Here is a 16,305-nt window from a genome sequence, read left to right on the forward strand (position 1 = left end):
GTTACCCAAATTATGTTTACTGACATGAAGTATTTTCAAAGTCTGGGTTCAAGATCAGAATTTGAGTGAATTTCAACTGATCACTGGAGGTCTGAGCTGATTATACTGTGATAAACATATTTTCACAAAAATTGGGGTACACTATGGTAGAAGTACCCTTTTTTAAAAGTTCTCTAAATAATTTAAACTATTTTTAAAACTCTGGAACACTAGAACATAGGCACATGTACCCTTCTGTTAATTAATGGAATTTTAATGACAAAGTTAGACTGAGTTGATCTAATCCAGAAATAGCTCTTTCTCAGTGCTCAAGAGAAACAATCTCACATACAGGAAAATCAGCCTATTAGGTTGGTGCAAAAGTATTTAATGGCAAAATATTAAAAAAATTTTTTTTCACTTTCCCCTTTAGTTTTCTCTACTAGTTAATGGTTTTGTACTTTATTAGATTATAATCTAAGGAAGTAATTAAGTGTAGCAGTTTTGTAAGTCCTAATGGCTGTTTGAAAGAATAAAAATAAGTAAAATGTTGCCCAAATAGTTAAATATCATTTTTCTCAAATCTCATCTATGGCAACTTTGAAAATCCACAGAACCACAATGCCAATAGTGTTAAGAAAGATAATAAATGACACAATTCTTAACATGGGAGCCTATTTAAAAATACCTTATGGGCTGAGTATTTTTTAAATCTTTCAAAAAGAGCTACCCTACAAAAAGATGTTTCAGTGAAAATACAACTTCCATACAAGCCTCCTGTCACATGTACTTTGATTCACGTATAATAATGCATGAATGTCATCTAATCCCCTTTTTGAAAAAATCTGCACAGAGATATTCGCTTTAGCTACACTTCTAGGCAAGTTAACTTTGAGGTAAAACATTCACTGTGTTGCTTAAGCTTATAGGAAAAAGAAAGCTTTGAAAAGATGATCTCCTTTGGCTTGAACACTCAAGGACAGCTGAAGCTGTGTTAGAAATTTGGGAACAATGCCCAGTTCTATTATATATAAAAAGAGAGCGTTCAAGACTATCGACACAGAAGTACAAGTTTACAGGAAATGTTCCCAGTGAATCCAACTAATATGAACTCCCCTGATGCATCCCTACCGCTACTCCCACTTGCTCTAATGAAACGCTGGTGTTCACATGTACCGTATGTATTAACTGGAAGATTAGTACCCAAGAAAATAAGGATAAACTCCAGACAACTTGGGAGGTCTCTTTTGTTCCCTTTACAAAAAAACAATTCTTCATAAAAATTTTTGGAAATAGATAGTGATGAATGCAATTAATGACACCAGGTTGTATACTTAAAAATGAAAATGGCCACCGGGTGTGGTGGCTCACACCTGTAATCTCAGCACTTTGGGAGGCCTAGGTGGGCGGATCACCTGGGGTCGGGAATTTGAGACCAGCCTGGCTAACATATAACATAGCAAAACCCCGTCTCTACTGAAAATACAAATTAGCCAGGTGCGGTGGCAGGAGCCTGTAATACCAACTACTTGGGAGGCTGAGGCAGGAGAACTGCTTGAACCCGAGAGACAGAGGCTGCAGTGAGCTGACAGTGCATCACTGCACTCCAGCCTGGGCAACAAGAGTGAAACTCCCTCTCAAAAAAAAAAAAACAGAAAACATTAAAATGGTCAATGTTATGTGTATTTACCTGAATTAAAGAAGTGATCATTCTTCTTCACACTCACTACCAGAGATTTTTAAGTCATTCTCTGTAGCCTCCCAAAGGTCGAACTTAAGAGCTTGTCTCACAGGCCCTCATGGACTCAACTCATGGGCCAAGCAAAACACGTGGCCTCCTGGCTTCCTTCCTCTGCCAAAATCATTGCAGCCACCCTTTTAAGTTTTTTTTTAATTCAAAAACCTACTGTGAAAGATGCTCTGTGCATAGAGTGCTTGACAGCTGGAGAGATGACTGGTGGGCTGGTTTTAAGAGGAGGAGGGAGCCAGGAAGCCTGTTGGGACTGGTTGTCCCCACCTCACCTTCATCTCTTCCACAGCACTCTCAAGCTCTTCTGGTGACTTGTACTCAAAATCCCGCTCCAGGTATTCTTCCTCGGCCTGGGTCATCCACTCCTGCATCTCTGCCAAGTCCTTCTTCAGGTTCACAGCTTTTTCTTGACTTTCAGACAACCTACTTTTTTGAGTAGAGATCTACAAAGGCAAAACCATTCCCCCAAATAAACAAATGTTAATGTGTTTCAATGTCAAGTTTTAGCTCTTAATATTTAAAGGCACAGCGATAACATTCCACAATGAATTGCATGTTTTAAAATTCAAGTAACAACTCATACATTTCATACTAATGCTGTGGAATATAAGCAATAATGAAAATAATTGAAAATGTATCACTTTGATCCCAGATGTAGGAATCTAATCTGTAACAGTAAAAGCACATATATGAGGTAAATTTAATGTAGCGCTGTTTATAACAAAATAAAGCAAAAACAAAAAATCTAGAAGCAGGTCAGTCTTGGTGGCTCACACCTGTAATCACAGCACTTTAGGAGGCCAAGGTGGGCAGATCACCTGAGGTCAGGAGTTTGAGATCAGCCTGACCAGCATGGCAAAACCTCGTCTCTACCAAAAATACAAAAATTAGCCAGGCCTGGTGGCAGGTATTGGCAAAATAAATAAATAAATAAAACAGACTTTCACTTTGCCCTTTAGCTTTCTCTACTACATGACGGTTTTGAACTTCCTTAGACTACTACTGCCTGTAGTCCCAGTTATTTGGGAGGCGGGGACAGGAGAATTGCCTGAACATGGGAAGCAGAGGATGCAGTGAGTCGAGATCGCACTACTGCTGGGAAACAGAGTGAGACTCCATCTCAAATAATAGTAATAATAATAATAATAACCTAGAAGTAACCAAAATGTTCATTTTCTTCTTTTCAACTGAATTTCCCATTAACATTTCACTTTTAAAGAATAGGGAGGAAGAGTCTGCTATTAAAAATGTCATAAGACACTGCTCTACACAATTTTGGTTTTGAGATCTACTATATTCGCATATGCCACGCAGACGCAAAAAAGTTACAGTAAAAAATAGTTGTCTGATTTTGATTCAGTAACTTAAAAATTTCAGAGAAGTCTGGAAATATTTTCAGAGCGCCCGCTTCCCATAACTACAAACTGACTTCTCCTGTGAGAGAAGACAGCGTTCTGCAGTGGCCGTCCAACCCCTCCTTGGCAGGTTCAGCCTGATGTTCAAATTAAACGCCACAGTAGAGGCCATCCTGCCAGGGCTTGCTTGGCTGCTAGTTGGCAATAACCAAAGGCCAGCACAGGAAATGGATGGTTCTCACATAAGTTCGAGTTAAGCAAGAGATGGATGCTTTCCCAGTTCCTACCTCCAGATAGGATCTCAGGCATAAAAACAGGCAGGACCAAACCAGAGCTTTCCTTCTACTGTCCCCACAGGTATGGTAACCAAGGAGCTGGTACCAGCAACACTCACAATCCCACACCCAGGCCTGCCTGATCACCAGGGTGAGCTTTTCACTAATATACAGGCATGTACGCATACACAAAGAGAAACAGAGAGAGGGATTCCAGGGCCCCACTTCCAGAAAATTCTCTGTACATGGACTTTTTGAACATTAGTCAGCTATATAATTTTCACAGATCCAATGAGAAAGGAAGAAAATAAAGACACAACCATACGCTTACCAACAACAACAAAAAACCCTCAAAATTATCTTTAATTATCCTGAGAATATATACTTTCTATTTTTTTTGACATTAAAATGTTCCCTTTTTTTTCAGGATATCATGAATATAATAGAAGAAATATAGACTATCTTTGTTTGTTGATTTGTTTTATATGCCTGTCATTTTTTAGCAAAATGAAAATTTCGCCAAATTATGTTTGCTCAAAACTACTCAACATTTTTGCTAGTCAATGTAATGCAATCGTCTGGAAATGTTCTAAATAATTATTCACACATGTGGTTATCTCCTTGCTGAGGACATTTTAAATTTCCCATATATTTATTCCCATGTTTTGAATAAGTAATTTACAATGAATTCTTTGTAGTCATATGTATGTAGATGGATGGATGAATGGATGGATGGACGGACAGACGAATGTATGGACAGATGGATGGATGGATGGATGGATGGACGGACAGACGAATGTATGGACAGATGGATGGATGGATGGACGGATGGATGGATGGATGGATGAAGATACAAACTTCTAATTATTACCTTCCTCAATCCTCATTGCCACTTTCAAACCACTTTCTCTATTTATTTTCTCAAAAACCCCAGTTCCATAAGGCATATGCCATCACATTACAGCGTATCGAGAAAAATTTGAATTTAGCTAGGATAAGAGATGAGAGTGTAACATTATTAGTTTCTTAAGTGTGATCATGGTATTGTGGTTTTGCGCAAGGATGCCTTCATGCTTGGGGAATCATGCTAGAGTATTCAGGGTGAAGTGGCATGATATTTTCAACATCCTGTTCAAAAGTACAAAAAAAAGGGTGTGTGTGGGTGTGGGTGTGGGTGTGGGTGTGTATGTGCACGTGTGTGTGTAAAGAGAAGGGCAGAAACAGAGAGAAAGCAAATGTGGTAAAGCATTAGCAAGTCTCTGGATATACAGCTCTTCCTTTTTATCATTCTTTTAACTTTTCTTTACGTTTGAACAAGTTCAAAATAAGTTAGTTGGGGTAAAACAACAAAAACAAAGCAAAATATTCAGTTATACAAATATAAATTTTTCTGATCCAAACGTTAGACAAAAGCATTTTATTAAGAAATACGCACTATCTCCATGAGTATGCCTGTATTTCACATTGAATCCTCTATTTTCACTCCTTTGTCACTCATTTCAGCTATATAAAGCCTCACTATTGTTCCACTAACAAAAATCAAAGCAATCGGGAGAGGATACCTCCCAGATCTGCTGTTCCTATATCATTTCCTCCCTTCCATTACCACAAAGAAGACACATCTCACAGCCAATATCTTCACTTAGACGGTGGATCTCATCCTTGCATAATCGCAGACCTAACTTGAGAAATTCTCCTATATCCATCTCTTTCTGCTTCATCATTTTTTTTTCTAGGTGAGGTCCTTCTATTGGCATGCAAATATCTGCAGTATCTCTTATTATTAAAAATGACAAAACCACCTCTTTGGATTCCTATCACCAACACCCAACCATTTCTCTGCTCCTCTGAAGAGAGGAATTGCTCAAAGTTGGTTATGCGTAGTGTCCCAGTTCCTCAGTCCCCATACGCTCCTCGACACTCTTCACTATGACTTTTTTCCCCACCAGTTCACTGACCCTATTTTCTCAAGTTATTAAATGCCTCCTTCTTATCAAATTCAAAGCTGGATTTTCAGTTTTGATTGAACCCTGCAATCCTCAGCATTAGGCACTGTGAAAAGCTTTCTCCACTTAGCATCTGGTAACCCACATTCCCAGTTGCTGATCTTTCTTCCTTAGCTTCTAACATCAAATTTAACCCTTCGGAATGGAAGTCATCATTTCAACTACACCTACAGAAGCTCCTCCTTCGTTATTGCAGTAAATGGCACCACAATTCACACAAAGTGGAAGCTGTGCAAAAATCCTGAGCCATCCTTGACCATTCACTTTTCTTCCATCACACATTCCAATTATTTACCTAGGTCTCCTCTTTATTTTCAAATCGAATATTTCTCATGCCCTCCATCACTACATCTCTAGCCTCCCTAGTGCATGGGGTCATCCTCTCTCTTCAAGACTGTGGTAATCTCATGACAATTCTTTCTGTTTTCATTCTTGCCTTCCCAGAGCAAACTACTCAAACGAAAGCCAAGAGAGGCCAAGTGCAGTGGCCCATGCCTGTGATCTCAACGCTTTGGGAGGCTGAGGCAGGAGGATGGCTTAAGGTCAGCAGCATCTGACCAGACTGGCATCTAGTCTTGAACTGCTGACCTCAAGCCATCCTCTTGCTTCAGCCTCCCAAAGCACTGAGCCAGAACCCCATTTCTACAATGCTGCTTTTTTTTTTTTTTTTTTTAAACAGGGTCTGGCTCTTTCATCCAGGCTGGAGTGCAGTGATGCAATCTCAGCTCACTGCAACCTCCACCATCTGGGCTCAAGCCATCCTCCCACCTCAGCCTCCTAAGTAGCTGGGATGATAGACACACATCACCATGCCTGGCTAATTTTTGTATTTTTTATAGAGATAAGGTTTCACCATGTTGCCCGGGCTGGTCTCAAACTCCAGAACTCAGGCAATCTACCCACCTCAGCCTCCCGATGTACTGGGATTACAGGCATGCACCACTGCATCTGGCCCAAAAAAATTTCTAAAATTAGCTAGGGATGGTAGTAAACACCTATAGTACCAGCTACCTGGGAGGCTGAAGCAGGAGGATTGCTTGAGCCCAGGAGTTCAAGGCTGCAGTGAGCTACGATCGTGCCACTGCACTCCAGCCTGGGTGACAGAGCAAGGCACCGTTGCTAAAAACATGAAACAAAAGGCCAAAGTGATCTTGAAAGATCTAATATCACATGTCATGTCCCTGTTCAAAACCTTCAAATTAATTTCTGTGTAATATCATACTTGAAATAAATCCCAGTCCTTTCCTCCAAGGCCGCAGCTAATCCATCCTCTGCCTTCCTCTACCCTCAAATATTACCATTCTCCAACTCCCTAACTCCTCTCTGCTCTTTTCCAGCTACACTGCTTTCATTCCTTAATAAACAGACCAAGTTCATTCCCACCATAAAGTTTTAAAATTTGCTCTTCTTCATGCCTGAGTGTTATCTGAACCTTACAAGGCTCGATCCTTACTTAACTCAGTTCTCCATTCAAACGCCCCCATCTCAGAAAGCCTTTCCCTGAACGCCCTATTTGAAATAACCCACCTAGCCCTAACTCCTTGCCATTCCTCCATATTATCTGTTATCCATCTGCTTCACTAGAATGTAAGCTCCTAACGAGGAGTTTCTTCTTCCTTGTTCAATGCTGTACCTGCAATGATGCCTGGCACATGGCAACTAATTAAGAAACATTTGCTAAGAAAATAAATGGTCACACTCAACTGTTTTAGGGGTAGAGCAAATGTCATAAATGTGTGTCAAACCGGATTTCAGAAAAAAAAATGGGTAAGCCCTGAGCCAAACTGGACAATTAATATCCTCTCTTAATTTAAAAAATGATTCCTTTTTTTTTTTTTTTTTTTTTGCCCCAATTCACAACCCATGCTGGAGTTATTCTAGACCATTGTTTTGCGAACTGGATGGGTCATAATAAATTTAGTCTGTTGAGAGAAGCTATACAGTCTACATCTTTTGAAAACCATAGATAGTAATGTTAAAAAACTCACCTCCTTGCTGAGTTTCTCCAGTTGGGTTTGATAGTCACCTAGCCTGGTCTGCACCCAAGTTTTTATTCCAGCAACTGGACCACTTCGAAGATTGGTTTCTATTTCCTTCATGTTTTTCAGAGATGATTCAATTGTTTCTATTTCATTAACAAATGCCTGAACATATAAAAGAGGCCATGTTGAGTTCATTACTGTACAAGTGGATGCCATAATCATCGTCTGTCTGATTATCTCCCTAGAAATACTTTAGAAGCAGACTGCTTACGAGTCAGTACTTCTAACTACTTAAGAAATATTGTGCCTTAATAAATTCATTTCACCTGGGTGCTTGATACAGCCATCTGCCAAATTAGAGTGGAAATACTTGACTCTCAGTAGGGAATAGTCTTTTAATTAATGTAGAGAAGCCTGATGATTTCACCAAATATAAACCGCATGCACTACTACTGGCAAATTCATTTGTTAAATATGTTTTTCTTAAATCCTCACCATGTGGCACAAGAAAAGCAATATACAATGACTCCTAATGAACTAAAATTCTTCTTGTTCTCTGTTCTATAACCTCTCAGAATTTCTATCACCATGGCCAAAAATAAAAACATGAAGATTCCATCATTCTTTTGTTAGCTATAAAGTCATAAAAGTTTTTAGATGAAAGATATTTTATCTAGATTTAATGCTATGTTATATTCTCACAATTTTAATAATAGCAGCAAATCACATTTAAAAAAAAAAAAGAAAATGTTATTTATGACAAGTTCCCCAGATCAGCAGAACTCACAGAGCACTGGTCCAACTGCCTTTGTAGATGTGTGTCATCTCCTTGAGCAGCCTGCTGTTTCATTAAGAATTCTTTCACGCCGTCAATCCACTTCTCAATGATTGTTGAATCAGCCTAAATCAAACAAGATAACAGAGGGGGATATTACTCCGTGACATTCAGCCTACCACATCTCGAGACCCACTGCCACTGGAACAAAGGCAACTTTTTAAAGCTCTGATAGTATTGTTTTCATTTATTTATTTCTTTTGTTAAACCTTCCAACTTTGAAAATAATTATTTTTTTCATTCTTGACTGAAATACTCAAAAGATGACAGGTTAGTAACAATTCTAAAATTTCCAAACACTCTCTAGTGAACCAAGCTCTTTTTGCTTAAATGCAAGCATTAGCCATAACCTAAAATGCAAATTACAGGGAAAAATGCATTTCTAGGTATAAGCAGCCATAAAGTATTTTGCTCTGATATAATTTAGAACAATTTTTCTCTAAAGTTAGTGACTCAGAGCAGAAATAAACAAATGCACAGTGGAGGGAATACAACAGATGGTTCTCACTTCTGCTGTTTGGATGCCTTTTTATCTGAAAACCCTGCACAGACCACTGCTCAGCTCCATTCTTTCACCCAACATTTATTAAGCACCCACTGTATATATAATCCAGTTACTATGCATGGTGATAGGGGTTCAAAGGCAAATGCAAAAGCAAAACATTTTGCAAAGAGAAAGAGACTTTACAGAGAAGGTAACATTGGAACTGGGCTTTAAAGAACGCAAATAAGGGCCAGGCTCTGTAGCTCATGCCTGTAACCCCAGCACTTTGGGAGGTCAAGGTGGGTGGATCACGAGATAGAGACCATTCTGGCCAACATGGCGAAACCTCGTCGCTATTAAAAACACAAAAATTAGCTGGGCGGGCCAGGCACGGTGGCTCAAGCCTGTAATCCCAGCACTTTGGGAGGCCGAGGCAGGTGGATCACGAGGTCAAGAGATCGAGACCATCCTGGTCAACATGGTGAAACCCCGTCTCTACTAAAAATATAAAACATTAGCTGGGCATGGTGGCGCATGCCTGTAATCCCAACTACTCAGGAGGTGGAGGCAGGAGAATTGCCTGAACCCAGGAGGTGGAGGTTGCAGTGAGCCGAGATTGCTCCATTGCACTCCAGCCTGGATAACAAGAGTGAAACTCTGTCTCAAAAAAAAAAGATCTCTAGTCGTTTATTGGGTCTTACAGTTTGGCCAGGAACTGACATCAAACTCACTTACTTTATGTCTTCAGCTTCTAGAAACTAACATTTCCTCTTAATTAGGACATTCCTCCATCTCCATTTTTCCAGTAATTTCTCACAAGATTATGACATGAGTGACCCTGAGATCATGGGTTAAAAAACCCACTTGTGATGCAGATGTATGCATCTATAGGAGCTCTGAGTGGTTTTTCATGGGGTCCCTTAGTTCAGGCTCTAAAGCACCCTCAATAATGACTATTCTATACTTTCTAGTTTTGAAGGCCATTCTCTGATGAAGATGGCAAGCAAAAAGTGCTTATCTGGGTAAATTGTTCTGCGCCCTTCATTAATATCATACCATCCTGCCTAAGCACTTCTGCATCTCATTTATTCTTGGCACAGCTTTGAAAGCCATTTCAGCCCCATTGCATGCTTTCCCCAAGCTGCTTCTCCCTCTCTTCTCCAGCCTGTCTGACACCATATCCACAGGCCCATGCTACTCTTATGTATTTTCAGTTGGTTACAGGTCACTTCTTCAGTGTCTGCTCCAGCATTCCCAGATCTTAGCATAGAGAAGACTTCTTGGGAAGACATGCTCAGGATGGGTAGAGAGGGGCATCCAAAAAAGACACAAGTGCAAATATAGAGAAAGTGTGAATACATTCAAAAGAGGTCATAAAATATGACTTTTAAAAATTCTCCATTTAACTTGTCACAACAGATTCTTGCACTGGTAGTCTCCATTCGGCACTTTTTTTTTTTTTTTTGAGATGGAGTTTTGCTCTTGTTGTCTGGAGTGCAATGGTGCGATCTCGGCTCACTGCAACCTCCACCTCCCAGGTTCAGGTGATTCTCCTGCCTCAGCCTCTCAAGTAGCTGGGATTACAGGCATGCACCACCACGCCCAGCTAATTTTGTATTTTGGGTAGAGACAGGGTTTCTCCATGTTGGTCAAGCTGGTCTCAAACTCCCGACCTCAGGTGATCCGCCTACCTGGGCCTCCCAAAGTGCTGGGACTGCAGGCGTGAGCCACCATACCCAGCAATTCTGCACTTTTAAAGAATACATTACTGTTACATAACTGGGAAATTTATTAACTCTAATTTGAATAAGGAAAACTAATAGTTTCCTCAGCCAAAATTTTCAAAATTTATATGAAAGTACTATATTTCAAGGATGTTTTAACCACAACTGTGTTTGACTGGAGAACTGCCTTTAACTACTCCAGTCACTGGCATGTAGGAAGTTTTATGGCCTCGACCACCTTCCTCCCTCCCTCCTTCCCACCCTCTCTCAGACACACACAGATCCATGAGGGCACACGCAATTCACATGTATCTATTTCTTCTCTGCCTCTTAAACTTTGACATGAGAAAAAAGAAAGACTGAAGGGACAGACAGACAAGCCATGCAAGCCAATGGATCGTTCCAACAATGACAAAGGGAATAGAAGGGAATCTGTAAAGCCACACTATAATATTTTCACTACTAAAAATCCTGCATGTAATTCTGACCACAATGTGTTCTAAAAAGACAGTGTGCCTCTATAAAGAAATGCTAAGGTCTGACTACCAAGCTCAGCACCTGGCTAGCCATGGGGCCTTGAGAAACTAATTTTTCTTTGAGCCTTAGTAACTCATCTGTAAAACTGGAATCAAAACAACAATCTTGTCTGATCATTCTGAAAAACAGAGACTACCACGTAGAACAATGCACTAAATAGTAGCTGTCTTATTACCAAGATTAAGACCAAGAATAATAATTTTATTATTACCAAGATTAATAATATTTTATTATTACTGCTTTATCATCACCAAGATTAAGACCATAAAAGAGTTACCACATCCAAGTTTTGGTGTTTATGTTCCATCAGAGGCACCATAGGAATGAACAGCCAGGATGAGTATGTGTCTGCGTAAGCATCATAAGCACTGGTTTCAATTTTTTAATTGCTGCCAATATTAATGCTTGTTCTATCCAGTAACTGTTTCAAAGTAACTGTTCGAACAGCTATGGCTTATAAATCTGGCTAGACCTGGCCAAATACAGTTCATCGGAAGGAATCAGGACAAGAGGAAAGGCCCACCCTTTACAAGTTCCTGGCAGCAGCAGATTCACTCGGCATTTCCACCTCGTGGCACACCGCATGGGAAGGGTTACCAAGTCCCAAAGATCAGCGCTACCTAACTCCTGTACAGGTAATAGCGGGAGACAGAGAGCTCTGCTCTGCCTTCCATTCTCCCTATCCTATCTCCTCTTTCCCTGAGCAAAACACTGTCCCAATCAACCTGTAGCAGATGTGTCCTGTGCTTTTCAAACATACCAAAAGCCTGCTCATCTTTAAGTCAATTCCACAGCAAAGAGGTTAGTTACAAAGAACGTAAAAGGGCTCACGTAAAAATAGTGTTTCTCTCTCAGTTTAAAAATTACTCAGCTAGTGCACTTATTAATTTCTAATCTACAATAATGATTTTTTCCTTTACCTCCATCTGTTTACAGAACACACACACACACAAACACACACACACACACACGAGACTTCAGTTCTAATAAAGCAAAACAAAATACAAAAACTGCTAGTAAATTTCTGAAGCAAATGTCATTATTTCACATGCAAAAAATAAACAAACTACTAATCTGGGGCTGCCATTTCTCATTCCTATTTTTACTTACAAATATTCAAATAATATAAAATTACTAATACGGTATGTTTTGAAAATCGAAATATCAAATATTCTAGTTTGGAAGGGTCAAAAGTCTATGCTGACCATTCCTGCTTGAAAGAAATGATTTCTAAGCACTTCAGATGGGCAACACCCTGGTATGGGATCACAGAAAAGGACCGGCAAGGTCATTAGAACAATTCCTTTGACCCTGTCTCACCTCATCTCCCATCCCTCACCCTGTGAGCTCAGGATAGAGTTAATGTAAAGCTTGGTAAATCTGGATTTAAGACAGTAAGATTCCAAGGTACACAACTACCTCCGGAGACTTGATTACAGCTAAATTTTTGGCATTTTCTTTTGCTCTTCCCCCACCTGTTGGAATGTCCACAGCTTTTTAAGACATAGACCAGAAAAAAAAAAAAAAAAAAAAAAAGAAAGAAAAACTGAGAAACCAGAACTAATACAGTCATTTAAGGTAGTCAGGCTCCTATTTTGTTTCACTTTATAATATTCAATAACCTCAAAAACACAACCTTGAAAATGTGCTCTCTCACTTAGTAGGGAAGACAAGCAATGACATTGCTACTATACTTATTTACCGAAAACTAATAAAGTTTTTAAATCTAAGGTAAGGAATATATGAATATTCCCTTCAGTAAAATGTGTTCACAGACGAGGAAAAAAAAATCCCTTACATGATAATTATATCAATTATACGTTACCTAAAAAGGGTTAAATCATCCATACTAATATTCCTCTTAGAAAGTATTTACCATGGCATTTTTACCCTAAAATGCTTTCCAAAGTACTTTCAAAACCTGGTTCTGCCTGTTGGAGCTCCAGCACACCCCCTTCCAGATTCTGGGTCAGAGCAAGTCCATTCCTGTGTGCCTTTGACTGTTCAACAATCGAAGGAAGAGCTGTGACTACACAGGTGTCCTGCCGCTCGGGACAACCAGGCATTTAGACTGTATAAATCACTCTCACTAGAGAGGCCCAACACACCAATTACATTCACATCTGCTTACTTGCTCTATGCCATACAGGGATCCAACCCTCAAAGAGCTCACGCCTCATGGGCGGAGAGACACACATTTCTCACCATAAAAACCGGCCTGAGCTGGGTCATTGTAAAGGTGTCAATGACACACAGTTGAATCGCAGAGAAGGAAGTGATTATCCAGCTGTGGGTGTGGTGGTGAGGTGGGCTGAAGACAGATGAGCGGAGAGGAGGAGGAGGATGTGAATTCCTAGTAAGTATGTGACATTTCCGGAGAAAGGCAATAATCTAGGGTAGTGTTTGGTGACCCCCCCCCACCCCGATTCTCCCCACCTGTCTCAGCTCACAGTGGAGACGTAGGGAGGGCTTCAGGGCAAGAAAAGGACATTTTGTATTAATGGCACTTTGTATTAATTTGTATTAATGGTGAAGAAAACCAGATCCTTTCAGAAATACAACTCTGGTATTGGTGTGGAAGATGAATTCCAGAGAGAAGAGACAGGAAGTGTGGGTCAGATTTAAACGGTAATGGAATTGTCAGGGCAAGAGATTATATGAGATCCTGAACCCAGAAGGAAGGGCCTGGAGGAGGAAGAGGAGCCTAAAAATGCAGTCTGGAGCGCTGGAAAAATAGAAGACAGTTTTGTGTGTGTGTTGGGGACATTTTTCATGATTTCCCAGTTATACACACAGCAGGAACTCTTGAATAGGAAAAAGGAAATACTTAATATGAAATACCTTGCAACTCCTAAATCCAAATATATTGCTACTGGTGAGAAGAGATATATAAGCAGCCTGTTAAGATTTTATAATATTTTATCCCCATGATTCACATGAAAATCCAGTCAGTAAAATCAATAATGGAAAAAAGAAATACCCATTTCTTGTATTTTCAAGTGTTTTGTCACCTGGAAGAGATACATTAGTTAGTAAAAGTACCGATGAATGTTTTACCTCATAAGTACAGGAATGGAGATCATTGCTTTGGCATGGCACAAATAAAAATAATTTAAGAATGTGTTTGAGCACGTCACAATGAAAAAGAATATGTAGGTCCAATCTCTACATGCACAAAACAAACCAGCTATGGAGACAAAGGAAATGTAGGCAGAGGAGGAGAAACACTGCAAGGCCAACAAATAACAGAAAATGAAAATATGCACACAACTCACAGCCTCTTACAAGTACTGAAGGATAGCAGCAGAAAAGCATGCCCACGGTTACGGAAACACTTTCAGAGTCTGGACATGCTGTAACAACGAAAGACGTTATTAAGTAGTGGGATTCACCTCCAACCTCTATCTGCACTATGGATTTAAATGTGCCTCATGAAGTTCCAATATCATTTGCTTCTATAGTGTGGGGGGAAAATGATTATAATCAGCAATACTTGTCAACTTTTCTTGTTTAATTTGAATGTACAAGAATTCATTGTTAATATTAGCTGCCCCTAGGAAAGAAAATGGTATTGGGGAAAAAACAGGAACTCTAAATGTTCACTGTATTTCTGTGGTATTCAATTTCTTCATAATGTGTAGGCTTCATGTACTACTTATATGATGAAAAATGCATTCTAAGAATAAACAAGTCAACCATTTTGTTCCTAAGAAACATTATTATAAATTGGCATTGCATTTAAAACGAACTGTGCTTCAGGTCTTATAGAGAAAAATAATTAAATGCCTAAAAAAAAAAAAATCAGATCATTGAAAAAGGGAAAATGATGATCTGCAAATAAATATTTATTATAATTACCTAATAATTTGGGGGGCTGAAATTTAAAGTTTTTCCAAGTAAATCATGAGTAGTTAAGTAACCAGCAAGTCCTATAAGCAAAAAACAAAAAGTTTTCTTTGGACTTTAAAAAAAAAACATGTATTTCAATGAAGAAGTTACACAATTAAGGAATACAGACATTATATTCCTTAACTACAATCTTGCAGTTAATACACGAGAAGCAAATAAAAAAATAACTGGACATTACAAATCTGCTACAGTAACAACAAACACTTAAATATCCAGACACATATATCTGATGTGGGATATTTTTAATAGAAATAACTATTTGGCACACACCCCAACTGACCACTTTTAGTGCCTAGATTTGCTACATTAATAATAACAACCCACCAAAGCCTAAAGCTGGATTACTATAACCACAGGACTCTTCTGTGTTTTGGGAGAATACTTACTCTTTTTAAGTTCCATATTGAAATATCAACATACATTTAGCTAACCCTAAGAAATACTTTTAAGAGTCAAAAAAAGACTAACCCTGAGGTTAATCCATTTACACTTTAGATTTAAATCTGCAAACAAAGGGATGATCTTTTGAAAAGATGGGAAATGTTTAATCCAGCATTGCTGAATTTTGGCACTACAGACATTTGGGGCCAGAAGATTACTTTGTTGGGGGTCTGTCCTGTGCATGGTGGGATGTTTAATTGAATCTCTGGCCTCTACCCACTGGAAGCCTTCTCCCACAGTTATGACAACAGAGAGGTCTCCAGACATTAGCAAGTGTCCTCTGGAGGGTAAAATCACCCCTGGTTGAGAATCACTGATAACCCAATGATTGGACCATAACCAAAAAGTTCAGAATTATAGAAAAGGTCAATTCTCATTCTGGAAACAATTACAACTCAATTAATTCTCAAGTTGTAAACAATTATAACTCATAATACACAATGAGAAGTGGGACCATCACAAAGTAAAATGGGCCAGGCACAGTAGTTCATGTCTGTAATCCCAGCACTTTGGGAAGTCAAGCAGGGTGGATCACCTGAAGTCAGGAGTTCGAGACTAGGCTGGCCAACATGGTGAAACCCCATCTCTACTAAAAATAAAAAATTAGCTAGGCATGGTGTCATGTGCCTGTAGTCCCAGCTACTCAAGAGGCTAAGGCAGGAGAATCGCCTGAACCCAGGAGGCAGAGGTTGCAGTGAGCCAAGATCACACCGTGGCACTCTAGCCTGGGGCAACAGTGCAAAAGAATCCATCTCAAAAAAAAAAAAAAAAAAAGAAGAAGTAAATGAGTCAAAAATACTAACCCACACATAACACATTCCTCTCCATAATTACTGGCTTATTTGAATGAGATCTCCATTTAGAACTGCACTTACACCTAGAGAAAAACTACCTCCTATCACTATGATCACACACAGTTACCCACACATACACACAACCCCGTCATCTTTATCATCTGCTGATCATTCATTGGAACTGCCCATTAGTTCTTGAATCAAGGAACGCCCCCTCAAACTCAGTGGCCACCA

General features: G+C 39.4%; 1 protein-coding gene across 12 annotated transcripts in view; it reads right to left on the bottom strand.

The window, feature by feature from the left end:
- The window catches only part of UTRN (utrophin), a 589,012-nt gene that overhangs the window by 381,229 nt on the left and 191,478 nt on the right, over nt 1–16,305 (bottom strand). For all 12 annotated transcript variants that reach the window (XM_074397323.1, XM_074397322.1, XM_074397326.1 and 9 more), the window contains 3 exons: nt 8,135–8,248; nt 7,354–7,509; nt 2,002–2,172 (listed from right to left, as the gene is read on the bottom strand). In XM_074397323.1, the coding sequence (XP_074253424.1) occupies nt 2,002–2,172; nt 7,354–7,509; nt 8,135–8,248 (441 nt within the window). The remainder of the gene's footprint in view (nt 1–2,001; nt 2,173–7,353; nt 7,510–8,134; nt 8,249–16,305) is intronic.

Source organism: Saimiri boliviensis, chromosome 4 (genome assembly GCF_048565385.1).
Source record: "Saimiri boliviensis isolate mSaiBol1 chromosome 4, mSaiBol1.pri, whole genome shotgun sequence".
Lineage (NCBI taxonomy): Eukaryota > Metazoa > Chordata > Mammalia > Primates > Cebidae > Saimiri > Saimiri boliviensis.